This window comes from Callorhinchus milii, unplaced genomic scaffold, assembly GCF_018977255.1.
Source record: "Callorhinchus milii isolate IMCB2004 unplaced genomic scaffold, IMCB_Cmil_1.0 Scaffold7, whole genome shotgun sequence".
NCBI classification, from domain to species: domain Eukaryota; kingdom Metazoa; phylum Chordata; class Chondrichthyes; order Chimaeriformes; family Callorhinchidae; genus Callorhinchus; species Callorhinchus milii.
In genome coordinates, this window is record NW_024704748.1 from 2055297 (window position 1) to 2074886 (window position 19590).

General features: G+C 42.1%; 1 protein-coding gene across 1 annotated transcript in view; it reads left to right on the forward strand.

Annotated features, from left to right (window-relative positions):
• atrnl1b (attractin-like 1b) overlaps positions 1-19590 on the forward strand; it is a 412284-nt gene that overhangs the window by 127697 nt on the left and 264997 nt on the right. The window contains exons 19-20 of the mRNA XM_042336792.1: positions 1392-1610; positions 4942-5079. Coding sequence (XP_042192726.1) covers positions 1392-1610; positions 4942-5079 — 357 coding nt within the window. The remainder of the gene's footprint in view (positions 1-1391; positions 1611-4941; positions 5080-19590) is intronic.

Below are 19590 nucleotides of genomic sequence, written 5' to 3' on the forward strand. Positions count from 1 at the left end.
TAGAGCGATTAAGGCATATGGGGATTAGGGCGGGTAAATGGAATTAGGTTAGAAGCTCAGCTATGATCTTATTAAATGGCGGGACAGGCTCGAGGGGCCGAATGGCCTACTCCTGCTCCTACGTCTTATGGTCTTATTTATCTCCGATGCAGTGTGCATTTTCTCCCTAGAAGCGCACACCCTGCTAATGTATTTTCAGAAACTGCTAGGCACAGATTGGTAGGAGCCAAGCCAAGAATTCAGGTATTGCTGGACTACTAACCAGCTAAAACCACATAGTTTGCCATTGGAAGTGCTGTCTGGTAAACTACTTTAGCACTACTTGTCCAGCTAAGATCACCCGACTTGTTAAAACTTTGGCTTGCAGAATTAATAGGCGCTGATTGAGAAGGTTCCCTGTGCCCAGTGGCTGACTCATTTGTTAATTGTCATCTGGCCAAATGTGCTAAGGTGTAAAAATTGATGCAAATAATTCTCTGTACATTGCAGATTGAAACAAATACAATCTTACTCGCATTTATAAATGTTTTCAGTGTTTGGGAAACTTATTTCCTGCCTATAAAGCACAAATATGTTGAATGTTACAGGTAGCTTATGAAAATCGGAGAGACATGAACTAACTCATTCACTATCTGGCCATTTGCTGAGTGATTTCTTATTGTCTGAGTGCTTGTAGTGTTTATTAGCACACAGTTTACTCAACATAGATGTGGAAGCACAGAGTGCAAATTCATCTCCCCACCTCTGTTCTCTTGACTGGTACATTACCCCATTGATTTTCACTCCACAGATTGGTTCAGCACAGTTTGGCTAGTTTTATCCTTGTTTAAAATGTGCTCACGGAAATGGGTTACTAGTGGTGTTTTGCGAAACTCGGCTTTAAAACGTACAGTGTGCAAAATTGTTCGCAGTGTCAGAATAGGTGCAGAAACCAAAGAGTCCCATATTGGAGGAAGCACAATTGTACGAGAAAGTTAACTGTCGGATTGTCCCCCGACACATTATGCTGTCTTCGAGGTCTCCCGACTGGGCAGAGGGTGTCAGCAGCTGTTGCAGGATGATTATGTAAAGCACTGTTCCGAGACAAAGACAACGACGATATTGGTATGAAATAGGTTTAGAGAAAGGTAACAAAATGTTCAACGAAATAGCCGACGTTGATTGGGCAATGAATTTCCACTCCCTGCTTCAGTTAATTAAACAGTCTGTTTGATGCAGGATTCATTGGAAACCTTGTGCTTTGCAAGAATTTTCACATAATTGCTGAACTCGGGCATTCTTTCATCTGTCTGTATTGACTGACTTGCATAGTCATCTTTAATGATGAAAATTAATGGGATTTTTTTTCTCCCCACCCTCCCCTTCCTCTCTCTCTCTTTCCTTTTAAATAGCTCAAAACTGCTCTGGGCTTCGTACCTGTGCACAATGCCTGGAACATCCTGGTTGCGGTTGGTGCAACGACCCGAGTAACACAGGAAAGGGACAGTGTACAGAAGGCTCTTCAAGGGGACCAATGAAGCCAAGTGGGAAGAACACCCAAGAAGTCGTGCTTGACACAAGCCTTTGTCCAAAGGACAAAAATTATGAATGGGCTTTCATAAATTGCCCAGGTAGGCAAATTTTCTGCATTAATGTCACTAGTTTCATCACCACTCGTGTTCAAATCCCTTCACTCCCTGGCACCTCCCTCCCTCTCCGTCCTCCTCACTCCCCAATCCACCACCCGGTCAGTGCCTCCGCTCGACTGGCACCGGCCTCCTGCTCATCCCTCGCACCCTCCACCCCACCATCGGAGGTCGCGCTTTCAGCCACTACGCCCCGAAACTCTGGAACGCTCTCCCTCAATCCCCCACCTTGCTCACGCTCTCCCCTCTTTCAAGTCCCACCCGAAAACTTCCCTCTTCGACTGTGCTTACAGCCCCCTCCCCCCGGCTCGGAGTCAGGCTCTACCACTGTTAAGCGCTCTGAGATGCTACCCTGTGTGGAGGGCGCTATACAAGTGCAAGTTGTTGTTGTAGTTTTTTTAAAAGGAAATAAGATTGTGGGATATAGTACACAGGTAGCTCGGGACATGTGTACATGCAACTCCCTTGGAAGGTGAACTCGATAGAACTTGGTCTTTTTTTTCATCTCGCATTTCTTATGTTATTATCTGTTCATGTAACTAAATGAGTTTTTAAAAACAAAAAAAAATCCACTTGGATATGAATTGTTCTGAACGGTACAGTCAGAGATTGGAGTCATACCATAAGCATTGATGATGATCTCACCAGAAAACAAATCAAACTGGAATCCAGTCCAACCGTTTTATTGCACGATTCCCATGCTCTCGTTTCGTCCGACGATGCAGATGCAACGATTTGCAGTGAATTGAAGACGCACACATGGGATTAAGTTAGCATGGGTAATGCAGAAGCTTGCAACTCCTAAAGGAAGCTATTTCACATTGGAAACTCTTTGGCCTTCATTTACTTTGTGAGGACAAATCTCTGTCCTGTTCTCTATCTTAGAAAAAATCCGTCGTATGTAATTGCGAAGACTGGCACTGAGGAACTGGTTACGATGGTAATGAGAGCATAGCAATGCCCAGTTGTTGCTGATTCTTTTTCCAACCCCGCACCCGCCCCCCCCTTCAGCCTTCAGCCTCTCTGCCCCCACCCTCTGGAATTCCATCCCACAATCCTTCCGCCTCGCCCCCTCCCTTGCCATCTTCAAGACCCGTCTCAAGACCCTCCTCTTCGGCTGTGCCTTTGGTCACCCTCCCACCCCTCCTGATCCCAACCACCAGCTCGGGTGCGGATCCCTGACTGTCCAGAGCCTTGGGACGTCCTCCCGACTTGAAAGGCGCTGCGTAAATGTCATTTGTTGTGGTTGTATGTGACACGCCTGACAACTGAACCACAACATCAGACCAATTTTGTGGCAATCCATGATGATGCGAGCACAGACTGCAATGGGTGTTCTCAGTTGGGGTCACAGTGCAGAAGATTGACAAGCAACTTCTCCCCTCTTCTCCCCCTCCCCCATCTCCCGCCCTCCTCCTCTTTCCTCGGCTATATGGACTATAACATAACTTATGGTTTTTTTGCTCTTGATCGGAGAGATGTTTTACTTTAATGACGAAAGTACCGCAATGCTTTATGCTTTTTAATTAGGTACGTATAACTGTCATAAAAATATACAACTTCCCAATCTAATTAAGTAGTGCTACTGCATTATTAAGTACTAAAAATTGGTATCGACTCCCAACGCAACTCAACTTTTATTTCTCTTTATGAACGTGGTGGGCTCTTTTTCATCCATGGCTAGTTTTTTTTTATTGAGCCTTCACAAAAGGGGGAAATGTGACTTTGGCACATGTAGAAGCATTTATGTGTGTGTGTGTGTGTGCGTGCGAGCGTGTCTTTTTTTAAAAGAAAATGACTTGATCTTCAGCTGTTCCTTGCCCAGGAAGATCCAGTTCACGGGATGCATTTTGCGATGATTCACCCCAAAAATAGCGAGTTGGGTTGCGGGACCCAGATACAAGTTCACACCGGAGCAACCACTTTGACAAGTTAGTTTGGGCGGGATGTAGGCTTCCCGGAAATGACCGAGGCTTTCAATAACATTGAAAAACTACTGCTGGTTCGTAGAATGTGTGTGTCTTTGTGTGTGTGCGTGTGTAAGCGTGCTTAGTTGTGTATTTTCTGTGCTCTGTTCAAACTATGGTAAGAGGGATTGGGAGCAGGATGTATTGATCTGGTTCAATGCACTGTACCGCTGGGAGCCGAAGTACGAACAGGCAGAAGTGAGGTCAACCGAGTCGGGGACATGCAGGGTGTCGGAAGATGAAGAAGCCATCAAAGATCGGAAATGTTAGCCGTCGGTTAGGACGTGTGAAGAACGGGAAGAGAAATTGCCTGAGCGGCTGGAAGAAAGGAGATTATCTTTGTCGTGCAGCACTCAGTCATAGTTTCGGCTTCATTGTTGATCTCTGTATTGGTACAACTGTTACAGTGACTCTGGCGGTGAACTTCAGAAGGAAATAACTTTACCATTAATCACATCGAACTCATCGGTATGCACTCATGTGCGGCAATCCGTGGTCCCAGGGACAAGCTTCTGTCAGCTCCTCTATTGTTCCACTTAAAAACTGCACTGAATTGCAGCATGGTTTGAATTGGATGTCATGGGAATCTTTCCCTGCAATTTATTTTTGTCGACGTATAGTCAAATGCCCTCTGAAATGTCAAAAGACCTCAGACAGGTAACAAGGTTTTATCTTGCATCGCTGCAATCCTCCACTGATATCGCTGGAGGTTTTCCATAGCCTTCCTAAACAGAGGACTCCAGCGATTGTACTTAGTTTTTATTTACTCCGAAAATCATGTGGATTTCACCCCCGAAGTTTTCCACAGGTGCGGAATCACAAAAAGTCTTTTCCTGTTTTACCTCGAGAGAACAAGATAGATATCTTAACAAGGAGCAAACTACTGGGGGAACAGGCAAGTAAATGGGACCAAAAGGATTGTTCTTCAATAAAACCAGGACAAGACACAATGATCTTCCTCTTGAGTGCTGTCAATTTCTGTGATTCTTGCAAGGCAAGTGTGCAAGGATGTTCAATATGACTCTGTGCCCTCAGTGAAGTTGAATAATGTTCTCCAGTTTCATCTTGAAGTTCCTCGTCTCTCTCTCTCTTCTTATCACGACACGTTGAAGAAACCGCTTGCTAGGAGGGAGGGTAGGTTGAGATTCTTGATTGGATATGATCAGATGATCTTTTTTCCATCCGAACCCCGTTTGTGTAATCGCTTATAAACCTTTTGCTCTGAGAATATTAAGTTGGTATTTATTGTTTGAGTCTGTGTGAATTTGTGTGTTTTTTTTCAGAAAAAAGAGAGATTATTTGCAATTGATTTTATTTTGTGGTATACATTTTATTATTATTTTTTTCAGGGTGTCAGTGTAATGGACACAGCACGTGCGTGAACGGCAGTGTTTGTGAGCAATGCAGAAACCTCACTGTGGGGAGACAGTGTGAAGCCTGCATGCAGGGATACTACGGAGATCCTACCAATGGTGGCAAATGTCAACGTAAGTACGTGTACATGGTTAGTGTATAACAATGACCAATTGCAACTCAACCCTTTGATAGATAACGCTTTAAAATATGATATAGATGTGTCAGATGCCCGGCTGACCTCCCAAAAATATGACTAGCATGTGTTTAACCCCGACCTCCTAACCCCCTACCACCCTGTTTGCTCCCTCCGCTCTGCAGGCCCCGGCATGCTTCACCACCCCCGTCTCGCTCGCCCGACTATTGGCGGGCCGGCCTTCTGCCACTCTGCCCCCACCCTCTGAAACTCTATCCCGCAGTCCCTCCACCTCACCCCTTCCCTTACCACCTACAAGCCCCATCTCAAGATCCTCCTCTTTGACCATGCTTTCGATCTCCCCACTAACCCCCCACCTGCCCTGGACCCGCCCCGATCCCCAGCTCGGGTCCGAAACTCTGTCTGTCCAGCGCCTTCGGATGTCTGCCCGACGTGAAAGGCGCTTTACACATGTCATATGGTTGTTGTTGTTAATGTCCTTTATTTTAACTTTGAGTTAATTCATACGAGCACATGTGATTCGTCATTCAGGAGGCTATTTGATCGGAAAGAAAACCAGAGGAACATTTTCTCGGTCGCTAAACCATTGTAAACTTTTATTTTTTGCTACTAGGAATGTGAAGTTTAATCCCGGTTGCAAAAAAAAATGTTCGGATTTATGTCTTTTTTAAAGAAAAAAAATCCAACAGCTTGAAAATTATATTTCAAGAACGAAATTTCGTTCTCAGTGAAAAAACGTTGTTTCATTTCTTTCGGGCTCTACAGATTTGTGTGTGTGCGGGTGTTTAGGGAGGAGGTTTCTATTGTGCTTTATTGAAGTCAGCATCAAATCTCTAGTCGCACGAAAAAACCCATCAGTTAGTTGAGTGTTTTTTTTCAGTTGAATAACTATGATGACGCAATATGTTGTTCTCTGGTTGAGTTGAAAACTTGTAATGCTTTGTAGCCTCAGGCTGTGAATTGAATAGTCTGGGTATTACAGGTTGAAGCCAGGTTTGCAACTTGCCTGTTTTATATTTGGTGAGTTTTGTGACAAAGGTATAGAATGGAAACTGTAGCGGACTTTTGGCATAGCAATTAACCCCCTCCAATCTCCCACAAGTTCTTTTAAGAAGTGCTGAAGTGGTCTAATTTGTCAAATCTCTTTAACTGACTTTAACGTTGCTGCCGAGAAAAGCAGAAAAACCCAATGGATTGAGGGCATGAGTTGAGCTGCCATCATTTTGAAGGTTACAAAATGTAATGGGTTCATAGTTTCTACCCCCGCCTTGGTCTTGTCACGGTAGATGTTAAAGATGCCGTGGCACTATTTGAAAAGGGAAGAGAGTTTCTTCTGGTGTCCTGGCCAACAATCTCCCACATAAAATTGGTATTCACTTAATTGCTGCTGTAGCTCAGTGTTCAGCGTACTCGCCTCGCCAGTGAGAGACCCTGGATCGATTCCCAGCACAGCGAAATGTTGGGCAAGTTTCCTTACTCCACACGCCTCTGTTTACCTAGCAGTAAGTAGGAACCTGCTTGTTAGTCGATTGGCGGATCGCTTTTCTGGAGGTAATAATTCCTTGAAAATAATAATAACAATAATAAATTCACTTCAATCCATGACTGTTTGTGGGACACTTGCTGTGAGCAATTGGCTGCCGCGTTTCGCCCACAAAATACAGTCAATTCACTTTCCATTGTATTCTGTGAAGAGCTTTGAGATGTTTTGAAGACATGGTAAGGCGCTACATCAAATGCAAGGATAATTATTGCTGGGAACAAATTGGCTGTCGGGTTCACCAACAAAATGCATACTCACTCCGCTCCACTCTGTGAAGAAGTTAGAGGTTCCCATTTGGTTCATGGGGAGGGGACAGGCAGTCATCTGTGTTGCTGAACATCTCAGGAGAGGAATGGAGGACATTGAAAGTAAAAAAAAATGTACAGAGGGTCCTCTATTTATTATTTACTAACTCATCTCTTTACATTTGTAAGGTCTGAAAGGTCTCATTGCCGAACTGACTCATCCGTTTCTGTATCAGTGTCTGTAATGGTCTCAAATAACTGGAGCTAAACAAAACAATTGGCTTCAGAATGTACCTCGGTAGAGGAAATATTAAATTAAAACTTGCTGCTGAGTTTGGTGTTTCTCAGCCATTTCTATTACCCGGCACTCAAATCTGTACGCTCATCATAAAGAAAAGGGCACAGCTATTAGCTGCATCTGTTATTTCTTAACAACCCTTTCATGTTGTCTCGTTGTTTGAGGTTATATAAAAAAGAGAACGGTTTCACTCTGGCTTGTCAAGATGATTCTGAAGAATGCGTAAATGGAGTTTTCACTTCGATTCAATTCCTACGAAGATATTAGGAAGCGCAAAAGTTATTAAACAGTACACGTCCAGTAGTACATTTGAATTGCATTTTATTAGGCAGGATTTATAATGTCTACTATTGACAATTCAAGTACTGAATAGTGTTTTATGATGCCTTAAATAATTTCAAATACTTCTATTTCCTGGAGTTGGCAGGTCGTTTTAGTGCTGTCAATAATAAAATGCTGTGCCTTCGATTTACCCAAACGGTCTATTCTTCTGGGATGCATTTAGTTTTTGCCACCAAATGGGCAGCAAGTGGTATATTTTCGAAAGTGAAGGGAGGTGGGAAAGTAGGGAAAAGAAAATGTGGCCTTTATAAATTCTTTGCCCCGGCATATGCTATAAAATAGCTCATTTAATTTTTATTGTGTTTTGATGCAGTGTCTTTTCTGAAAATTCAGCAGATGAGTGCAGTCTTGTTTAGCATGCTTTACTGTAAGGCAGGAATCACCTTAATTCACGTGAAAGGCGCTATATAAATGTAATCTTGTTGTTATTCCAGGCAAAGTAAGTAAGCGATTGTAAGTGTGTGTGTGTATATGTGACAGTGATATGGCTAGGTGCATCTAGCCAAGAGCTCTAATAATAATAATCATCCTTGCATTTGATATAGCGCCTTAGTATGTCTTCGAGACGTCTCAAAACGCTTCACAGAATATACTGTAAAGTGTAGGCTTTGTGGGCGAAACACGGCAGCCAATTGCACACAGCAGATTCCCACAAACAGTCGTGGATTGTGGATTGAGTGACCAATCTTTCCCTTAAAGCTCTTTTTGTTCCAATGCAAGGAGTTTTCTGCGTTAGGACCCAAATCCTTGTTTGTTTGAATAGCAGTGTGATCACCTGAAAAACCACATGGTTGTTGCATGATTATAATTTGTGTAGCTGAAGAAATTGCCATTCTCTCTTATTCTACTCAAAGCAGAAGTACACTTCATATCCCATTGTATCCACTGGTGCTCTCTTGACTGAATGAAAAGTCTCAGAAAATCCAATAGAGGAGACTTTTCAGATGCAGTATAATGGAGGACAAGAGTTTGGGTAATCCAGCTTCAAAACGAATAACAGTGGTCAGTGGAATGTATATAGTGCTTCTACCGACAGCCTGGATTTCCCCCTCAAGAAACCTAACGAACCATCACTAGTTGAACTCGCCACTTCCTGTAAATGAATGCACATTTGCTTTGAAAGATATTTAACCGAGGCTAAGTAATGATCAAGTGGTTATTAAACATAAATGTTTGGATGTGGGCGCAAGCATAAACGCAGTTAAGGAAAATGTTTATGTGGGGAACAAATTCTAATGTACTATCTGTCACCAGAGTGTAGCCATAGAATGGAACTGGTTTTGATCAAGATCCCAGTGATAGATGGAGGCAAAAGATCAGGCAGTGTGTTTACATAAGGTGAATTGATCCGCTCTCTGAATACTCTATCACAATCAGCACGACACAGCACAGCCGTACTCTTCTACGCTAACCCAGCGTAGAAACACCCACACATAAATCACGCATTAAGTGGGACTTGAAGGTTATTTGCTGCTACCTTGAACTTAGCAGATTTCCAAGATTGTGAGCCTGCTAAACGAGAAACTGCGAAACTTTTGTTTCCCTTTGAAAAGTTTTGTTTGGGTTTTTGCATGGCTGGTGAAATCAATTTGAGATTGGTTCTTGTGCTGATGACCTAGTCAATGCGGTAGAAATGTAATCACTAATGCTATTTTTCTTTGACATTTCTGCTGTTCTCTGTGTCTGGATATAATTGACTGGATGCAAAGTTCTGCACCAATTTATCAATAATGCCTGTTACTGAACATCCTGTACCCACCACTATGCATCACGGAGACCAAATGGAAGCATTGCATTTTCAATATCTTGCGAATTGAAATAAAAGCCGAAATTCGAACCATTTTGAATATATGAGTCTTAAACGGGTGCCTGGTAAAAATTCATACAGCAGATTCATAAAGCGAATTGCAGAGCCTTTTTTTGTGCTTATTCAGCAACAGGGCAGCACGTTAGCTGAACACAGAGGGCTTTGGCTAACTGGTAAATATATGGTAACTTCTGCAGTCATCGTTATTGAAACTGTGAATGGAAATCCAGCAGTTTGATTTCCATCAATTGCCTTTTATCTATTTCTTGTGGGTTTTTTTTTCCGATAGGATTAATTGATAATCTCATAATTGTTTCATTGATGCCGGTGGTTGGAATTCCCCCGCATGTCATTGGATGTTAAAGTTTAGATATGACTGCAAAAACCTTAAGCTCTAAATCTGATGCAAATAATAGAGCTGCCTTACTAGTTGAGTTAATTTTTTTACATCACTGAAACATAGAGCCGTAAAATCATTTAATAATAATCCTTGCATTCGATGTAGCACCTTGTCACATTGCGAAGACACCTCAAAGCGCTTCACAAGTTGCACTGTGAAGTGTAATGACTGTGTATTTGTAGGTGACATCCGAGGTTAATGTGCACATGAAATGTCCCACAAAAAGCCACAAAGTTAAATGACCAATCATATTCAGGAATAATAATTGTAATAATAATAATCCTTGCATTTGATATAACGCTTTTCACGTCTTCTAGACGTCCCAAAGCGCTTCACAGAATATACTGTAAAGTGAATTGACTGTATATTTGTGGGCGAACGCAGCAGCCAATTGCGCACAGCAATGTCCCACAAAACGTCATGGATTGAAAATGACCAATTTATTATTGTTTTTGGTTTTGGAGGGATTATTATTAGGCTCTGTGTGGAGTAAGGAAACTTGCCCAATGTTTCGCCCTCTGCCTGGAATTGAACTCAGGTCTCTCGCTTGCAAAGCGAGTGCTCTAACCACTGAGCTACAGGACTCCACACTCCAGGATTTTTCAACATTATCCCTTAATGTTGAAAAAATCTTAGAGCATTTTTTTTCCCTCTTAATGTTTTTATTTAGTTCCCTTTTGATTCCAATTTGATGGTCAGCAATAGTAATGAATTCCACACTCTCAGCATCTCTCAGAGTGAAGGAAATTTCTCCTAATCTCTCCATGAATTTAATTTGTCAACATTCCTGAGACAATATCCCTCTGTCACCAGTCTCTCCATTCAAAGGACAAAGTTTATTCTTATTTAACTTGTCATGTCCCTTCATAATCTTGAGGACCTTACTTTTATCCTTTCTCCCCAGTCCTGTTTCCTTTATATAATCTAATGTATCTTATTGGGGGGGGGGGGAAGAAGAGCAATTTCTCACTGATGCTCAGATCATATTGACCTTTTTAATTAATCAGATAAACTTGGTAAAGGGAGAGATCTTGATTGTGGGTGCTCATTAATTAAGGTGGACAAATGGGAACACCTCCTGATGAGCAGCAAAACTCATGGTCCAGATGGGACTACATTTTGGTTTCACAAGAGATTTGTGACTGGGGACACGCTATTAACCACTGAGCTGAATAATAAATTGTGGCAATTTAGACATTTTTATGTACCGGTGATGTAGTAATAATAATCCTATATTATTAATTAATAATACTAATTATTAATAATATACTGTAAAGTGAATTGACTGTGTATGTTGTGGGTGAAATGCGGCAGCTAATTGCGCACAGCAGCGTCCCGCAAAAAATCGTGGATTGAGTGTCCAAATATTTTTTTTTTGAAGGCATTATTAGCCCCAGAAAAGTGATCCATTAATTGACTTACTGCTAAGTAAACAGAGACATGCGGAGTCAGGAAACTTGCCCAATGTTTCGCCCTCAGAGAATCAAACCCATGTCCTCTCGCTTGCGAGGCGAGTGCTCTAACCACTGTGCTACAGGAGTCCAAGATATAAATCCTGGCAATTTAGACATTTTTAAGTACCGGTGATATAGTAAGTTTAATGTGACACTGTAATATGGGCAGAGGCAAGATGTAATTAAAAATGTATCAGGTACAAGGAGGTGATTCTTTGAAAAAAATTATGAATAAGGAACTTACAGCATAGAGCAAAACCATAATTATTTTCCAAAGACAAACTGGAAGGCTTAGACTAAAGTTTACATACTATATCTGGAGCAGATGGCTATTTAAACGCTAAGCCCCGAATGGTTACAGAGGAAGGTGAAGAGATGAATTAGAAATGTTCAAAAAAAAAACAAGTTTTGAATTATTTTCCCATTCAGGCAAGAATATTAACAAATATCCAACAGAAAATTTAAGAAATAATAAAAAAATGATTGAGGGATAAATGAAAAACAAATAGCATCGGACATCAGGGAAGGGTGTAATATATCCTTCAGTTCTGTCTGGCAAAGCAGTAAAAAACAAATTGAAGCCCATTAATGAAGAGCAGCAGAAGTGCTGATGGATCGAGTCTTAAATAATTTTTTCTTATCAGTATTCACTGCAGCAAGTGTCCACAATATTCCCAATCCTGTCAACCAATTTGTCAGCAGATGAATCCAAGTTCAAGTCAAAAATAGAAATTGGGAATGAGATGGTTGATACGAAACTGGAACAGGGATTCATAAAGCATTATATCCAGATGGAAAGCGTCTGAGAGGACGAAAATAAATTGGGGTAGAAAAGGAGTGGGGGGGAGTCACCACCTGCAGTTCATGGGACCCAGAAGTGATATTCAATGTCTCAAATATCTTTATTTGGTTTCCGAAATACAACCTTGGGAATTGCCACCAGTGGCTTAACATCCGCAGTAGAGAAATAGAGGAAACAATTTTAAAGAGCAATTAAAGACTAAAGGCAATAAATCTCAGGGAAAAAAAAACTTTTGGCTACTTTATTGGAAGTTTCTAAGATGTAATGGATGAAGCCAATATGTTTCGTGTTACGTCTTGTCTTTTATGCAAAGCTAATTACTGCAGAAAGAGTAACTCTGGGTGATTCCCGTTGGTTTATTAATCGTTTTTTTCCTCCTCCTCATTAAATGGTAGTGATTCAGTTATTCTACAGTGCTCTGAAATGTTATCCTATACAAAGGCTGCTCTCTAAAAGCAAGTTGTTGTTTAGATAAGCAAATCTACCATCCGTCAAAGAATTAAGAAAACCATTCCCGGGCCACATAATCTTAACATTGTGTTATAATATATAAATAATAATCCTTGCATTGATATAGCGCCTTATCATGTGTTCGAGACATCTCAAAGCGCTTCACAGCATATAGTGTAAAGTGAATTGACTGTATATTTTGTGGGAGAAACACGGCAGTCAGTTGCACACAGCAGCGTCCCACAAACAGTCGTGGATTAAGTGATCAAATTATTATCATTATTTTTTTTGAGGGATTATTACTTCCGGAAAATTGAACCGCCAATCGCCTAACAGCCGTGTTCCTACTTACTGCTAGGGAAGCAGAGGCGTGTGGAATAAGAAAACTTGCCCAACATTTCATTTCGCCTTGCTCGGGAATCGAACCCAGGTCCTCTCGCTTGCGAGGCAAGTGCTCTAACCACTGAGCTACAGGACTCCTGTGTTGATGCCATCTCAACAGCTTAGAGGGCAGTTACTAAACTAGTGGAAAAATCGAGGCACCCCTGAAGTTGCAAGTTGCATATTGGCAGAAGCGAGGCTTGTTTTTCAGCGTTGTTGGCAACTGAGATAAACATGAGAGGAACATCCACATTTTCATTACGAACTAAACACTCGAGCGATTTTTCCTTTTTACCCCCTCAAAAATTCCGCCTAACAGCAAGTTTGTTCCATGCTCATATTTATTGAGTTCAGTGAGGCGAAATGCCTAAGTAGGGCAAGCTTTGTATTCTCTTTTGTACCAGTGGGAACTGGGGCCACAGAAAGCTCGGATCGTTTAAACAGGATGTTGAATGGTTGGTCAGTTGAATATGTTACAGCCTTTGGGAGAAATTTGAATTCTTTGGTGTGATTTTGGTGTAATTATTAAAGGCTGCATCAGTTCTGGGTTCAAATGTAGTAACACCAATGCAAATCATTAGTTTGTACTTCTGCCCTGATGCAAGTATTTCTACTATTCATGGAAGATAATTCAAATCCATTTTTAAAAAAAAAATATGGTCACTCAATCCACGACTGTTTGTGGAGACGCTGCTGTGTGCAATTGGCTGCTCTGTTTCGCCCACAAAATCTACAGTCAATTCACTTTACAGTAGTTCTGCGAAGTGCTTTGAGACATCTCAAAGACGTGATAAGGCTCTATTTAAAATGCAAGGAATATTGTTATTATAAGATACTATAAACAATAACAGTTAATAGAAAGCGGTAAAAATAGCAAAAGTGTTACAACAATAACAACAAAATTACATTTATCGAGTGTCTTTCACATCGGGAGGACGTCCCAAGGCGCTGGACAGTCGGGTCAGGACCCGAGCATGGGGAAGGGGTGAGGGAAGGCAGAGAAGTGGGAGGGCGACCGAAAGTACGATCAAAGAGGAGGATCTTGAAACTGGCCTTGAAGGAGGCAAGGGAGGAAGCGAGGCCAAGGGACCGTGGGATGTAGTTCCAGAGTGTGGGGGCAGAGAGGCTGAAAGCTCGGCCACCGATGGTAGGGCGGGTCGGGTGGGAGTTATGGAGCAGGCTGGAGCCCGCTGAATGGAGGGAGCGGGCAGGTTGGTAGGGAGTCAGCAGGTCAGAGAGGTAGGAGGGGGAAAGGCCATGGATGGCCTTAAAGGTGAGGACGAAGGATCTTGAACTTGATCCTCTGGGGTTGGAGTTGGGAGAGGGTGGGAGTGATGGGATCACGGAGCCTGGTGCGTGAGAGTACACGAGCTGCAGAGTTTTGGATGATCTGCAGGTTGTGAAGGGAAGAGTTGGGAAGGCTGATGAGGAGGGAGTTCCCGTCGTCGAGCCTTGATGTGACGAATGTGTGGGTGACGGTTTGGGCAGCCTGAGGGGTGAGGCAGTGGCGGAGTCTGGCAATGTTGTGGAGGTGGTGGTTGGCAGTGCCGGTCATGGCGTGGATGTGGGGGAGAAAGGACAGTTCAGGATCAAACAAGACACCCAGGTTCCTGACTGGCTTAGTGAGGCCGAATGTGCAGCCTTGGAGGCTGATACCGCCAGTGCCCGAGGTGTGGAGGCGCTGGCGCGAGCCAATCGAGGGCCTCGGACTTGCTGACGTTCAGCTATTATTTAGAAACCGCTAGCATAAGTCCAGCTTTGTCATTGATGAGATATTGAAAAGTATTCATCTCTGCCTTCCCATTTTCTTCCTTGAATCACATTTCAGGAGCTTTATGCAATTACTAATGCTGTCGGAGAATTTATGAAGAAATGCAAGCACTTAATTGATGGTGGTCAGCAACAGTAACATCAATAGGCTCTTAATTGTAGATGTATCCTTTGCTGATCCGCACACATTCTGCTCCTCATGGAAAATTAACTGACTAACTGGGTGAAGTTCTCTTAGAATATTGGCTAATTAAAGTCAGCTGTCACCCGAAAGAGAGGACCGATTTCATTACACTTCAATCCAGAGGCTTCCAAATTTACTGGCGCTGCAATTTGCTAATTTGTCGCTGCTCACGTTCCCTTTTTGCTGTATTAGCATCGCATCAAATTCAGGCTTCTGGGGTCTGAAATCCTCAGAAATTAGCTGGTGGCAGCCCGTCCACCTGTTTTACATATGTTTGAAAAGCAAAAATGTAGTCGGATGCATTCATCAAAACCTGTCAGTCTCTCTGATTAGTTAACGTGTTGGAATTTATTGCAACTTTGGAGATTAGCTGAACTCGGCAATCCACTGTTGTTCTGTTGGGGAAAGAAAAAATAAGCACTGAGCTGCTTTTCCATTTTAGACGTCTTTTGTATCCTTTGCTGTTATTAGTAAGATTATGTGTTTCGTGTTGTAACACGAGTCCTAGCTGTGCAGCGCAGATGGTTATGATTTTGCAGGCCCTGGGCTGTGTACGTCTTTTGAATTCCCCCTCTCTCCACTTAGCGGTGATGGATAATTGTTAGTTCATTGCCAAGTTGCTAACTGGAAAATTCTGCGACCAAAGTGCTTCATTTTTGTCATTGAAGCCAGTCGCTGTCTACTTTGCCTTGTTATAAATTTGCCTTTGTCGCTGAGCTAATTCCATGGTTAGACGTCTGTTTGCATGATCCCAATTGCTCTTGAGTTTTTCTTTGCCTTGATTCCCTCCCTCTATACAAATGCAAGTTGTTGTTGTTGATCACAAAGTCAGTTCAGTTAAAGAAAACCATGGAATAAAGTACACTTTGTGCCAATTCTGTAGCTGATTCAAGGTGAGGATTAAATGGTTGATGGGGGTGCCATTGATGCATGTTTAGTTGGAGGGAGGAACAATGAATATGGCAATTCATTTCAGGTGTTAAAGGTTACCTTATCTGTAGTCTATCAACGGAAAGCCTGAGTATTAGCTTCCCCTGACTGCCAGATGCCTTTGAGAACTATGGTGAGTCTCTAGCCCTGCTGTGCGCTGCTGATGGAAACTCTCTCGTTTGATGCTGAAAGGCTTAGTGGTGCACATGTACTTTTCACTTTGGGGTGCAATTTTACAACTTACTCTGCTCCTGCATCCAAGTAGTCTTTTTCTATTGCAGTACCCAGTTAGTCTTCCCTTCGGGTATTATAATAATTCTTGCATTTGATATAGCGCTTTCCACGTCTTCGAGACGTCTCAAAGCGCTTCACAGAATATACCGTAAAGTGAATTGACTGTATATTTGTGGGTGAAATGTGGCAGTGTCCCACAAACAGTCGTGGATTGAAGAGACCAAATTATTATTATAATTTTTTTCCTGAGGGATTATTATCAGGTGTGCGGAGTAAGGAAACTTATCCAAGATTTCGCCCTGCTGGGAATCGAACCGGTTCTCTCGCTTCAAGGCGAGCGCTCTACCCACTGAGCTACAGGAGTGTTGTCTTGATGGCTCCTGTTAATTGACTCATTGACTACCTATGTACTATATTAGGGGATATATTACGTAGATAGTTTGGGTTGTGTGCATGTGACCACCAGGGTGGTGGAAAGCGAACGAGATGGACCTTGGTCTTTTTTTTATCTCCAGCCTTTCTCACGTTCTTATGTATTTGTTGCTTTTTAAGCTTTCGGTCATCCATCAGTTTAGTTCAGTTCCAATGTATTAAGGCAAATATTCTACGTGAAGCCAATGATGTCAGTCGTGACCTCATCAGTGGTAAGTGGGCTATTTTTTGGAGTCTCGTTTGTAACACAGCTGTTGAGACATTGGACACTGCCATCAAACCCGCATCAAGGAGTCGGTAATATGCTGGAGTGAGTAATGAGTTTCATAGACTCCAATTTATCTCTAAATCATGCCAAAACTCTGACTCGGGAAATAGCTTCATATAACAGTGCGAACTTGTCTGTGGATATATTTTCACTTCAGCTTTCTTTTCCCGATCCTTTATCTAAAGTGATCGTTATTCAACATGCATTCAATAATTTGTTTTGGTCCGGCTGTGTAAAAAAAAAATAAAAAAAAAATTTGTGGCTCTTATCAGAATATTCCGACGGTAAAACTTATTTTAATAGCTTGAATTATGTTGCAATCAATTTACAAATGATTCCGTTTTGCAACCGATTTTTCTTCCAGTAAATCTTACGTGCCACAAGGCACATTATCGCAGGGTCATTAGGCTTATTCCATGTAAGGCACTTTTTAAGCTGCTTTTCCTGCTCTGATTTTTATGGTTCTTTGCTTTGATAGGTCGGTGTATATAATTCTGAGATGTCAGTAACATTCCTATGTTACCCCACGTGAAGGGCACTGTATGAATGCCAGTTTTAGGAGTGGAGCAGTAGACGACTGTGAGGTCCGATGAGATCATAACTTGTTGAATAAATAAGAACCATTAAAATCTATTTTCACCAATAAATACGGCACTTGTTTGGGTGACATCAATTAGTGGAAAAACATTTCACCTGAAATTTTTAAAAACAAATTCGGATCACATTCTGTGCACTGTTAAGTGGATGTTTCAAAATAATTCCTGATTGATCACCAAATTCACCCGTTTTTGTATTAAATCCCTCTTCCCTCACACACGCACTCCATTTTCTCTCGGTTTTTTGACAGTAAAAAATTGACTCTGAAAATAGCTGNTTTTTTAATTGTTCTGAAATGGAATGGTCCTATCAACAAAGCCTTGTGAGGAGGTGGGGTTGGAGGCTAGTGGGGATGAAATGCAATAGACACACAGGCAAGCTCAAATCGTTGTGTAAGACGCTTCTGCCAGGTGTTTGGCATGATTTATAGCCAAGTTTGAAACTAAAGCAAAATTGATGTGTTTCGACTTTGCCCTTTTATAATAATATAATAATAATAATCCTTGCATTTGATATAGCGCCTTATTACGTCTTCGGGACTTCTCAAAGCGTTTCACGGAATATTCTATAAAGTGAATTGACTGTATATTTTGTGGGTAAAACGCGGCAGCCAATTGCACACAGCAGCGTCCCACAAACAGTTGTGAATTGACTGTTTCACCTTTCACACAGGTGAAACCAAAATAAAGCTTTCAAGATAGCCTAACTATGCGCAGCACCCTGGCTATAAACTTACCTTACAGATGCTTGACTAACCTATAGGTGTGAATGGATTGAAGTTAGGAGAATAAGAGAATTTAGTATTGGAGCTACTGATGATACACATCTCAGTCATATAGGTGAGGAGAAATTATGTAGAAAAGGAATTTTTATTTGTTGACTGAAACCTATTTATTGTGTACTCTTGTTTACTTGAAAGAGATGTACCATTATCAGGATTTGGCTGTCCAGTATTGCTGGCACTGATAATCCCTGTGCGCAATTGGCTTCAGCGTTTCGCCCACAAAATATGCAGTCAATTGACTTTACAGTATATTCCGTGAAGCACTTTGAGACGTCTCAATGGTCTGATAAGGCTCTGTATCAAATGCAAAGATTATCATTTGCTTAGCGTTCCCTTATCTGGAATGGAAAAACCAACGCAGGCGAAACAAAATAATTTTTTAGGGAAACTGAGTGGCATTTCTTTGTAAGAGATACCACCAGAGACAGAACGCTGCAGTTAAAGATTGGGTTTCAGATTGCGCTGGACAAATTGAATGTCACCCAGTGGGAACTTGAGTGAGTGACGGTTGTCATTGAGGGAACAGCCGAGATTAAGCCTCTTATGAAGGAATATTGATACAAAATTATTTTCTCGCGTTTTATCACCGGAGCTCCGAAACTCGAGATTGTCAAATGTTTCAAGGTGAAGAAAAAAAAAATGCCCAAAGCATTTCCGGGAACAGGGGAAGGAATCAAGCAGAAAAGCGAGTCGTGAAATTTAGGAGCTGAAACGTTTCGCCATCAAGCAGCTTTTATGGTTATACCTCGATCCATTACTTTTTGTGGGAGGGACGCTGCTGTGCGCAATTGACCGCCATGTTTCTCCCACAAAATACACAGTCGCTTTGTTTGATACGTCTCGAAAGATGTGGTGAGGCGCGCGATATCAAATGCAAGGATAATTATTCGGAAACTGGACAGTTGTGCAAAATCAGGCCATTTATGGGGAAACCTGACCGGCACATCTGTTGCGACCGACTGTCTGCAGAAAGTGGCAGCAAAAGACTCTCGAGTTCTGCGAGAATTGGCAGGGAGCAGTTTGCAAAGCCCTGGGAGATGTCTGAAACAGCACATACTCCGCCAGCCTTTTGATGTGGGGCACAATGCCAGCCAATGTCTTGGACCAGCCGTTCCACACACAATGATATCCTGAATTCAATCGCTCCACTATGGGGAGCTGTCAACTTGAAGGCCAGGCGCTTTGAAACCCTTGGGGAATAAAAGCCGGGATCAATAGATCCGTTTCAATATGGCCCTTTCATTTGCCTTGTGGAAGCTGCAATTTCCTTGTTTCCCCAACACATAGCCTGACCTTTTTAAACAACAAAGGGGGAAAGAGAGAACAGCACCGAATTGTCACTTGGTCAATGCCGTAAAGTTAGGGCACACCGTGAACAGAGGCCTAGTGGCAGATGGAGCATAGCGAATCTATCCAGCGCCAAGGGGCGAAGGAGAGGGCAAATGGCACCTCATCTGTATAATAAATATCACTGGGTATACTGTTTGTAAATTGAATATGAAGCCATGAATAGGAAGTGCTGTGGATTTGAAAGGACAGCCCAAATGGGGCATGAGAAAGCAGGACA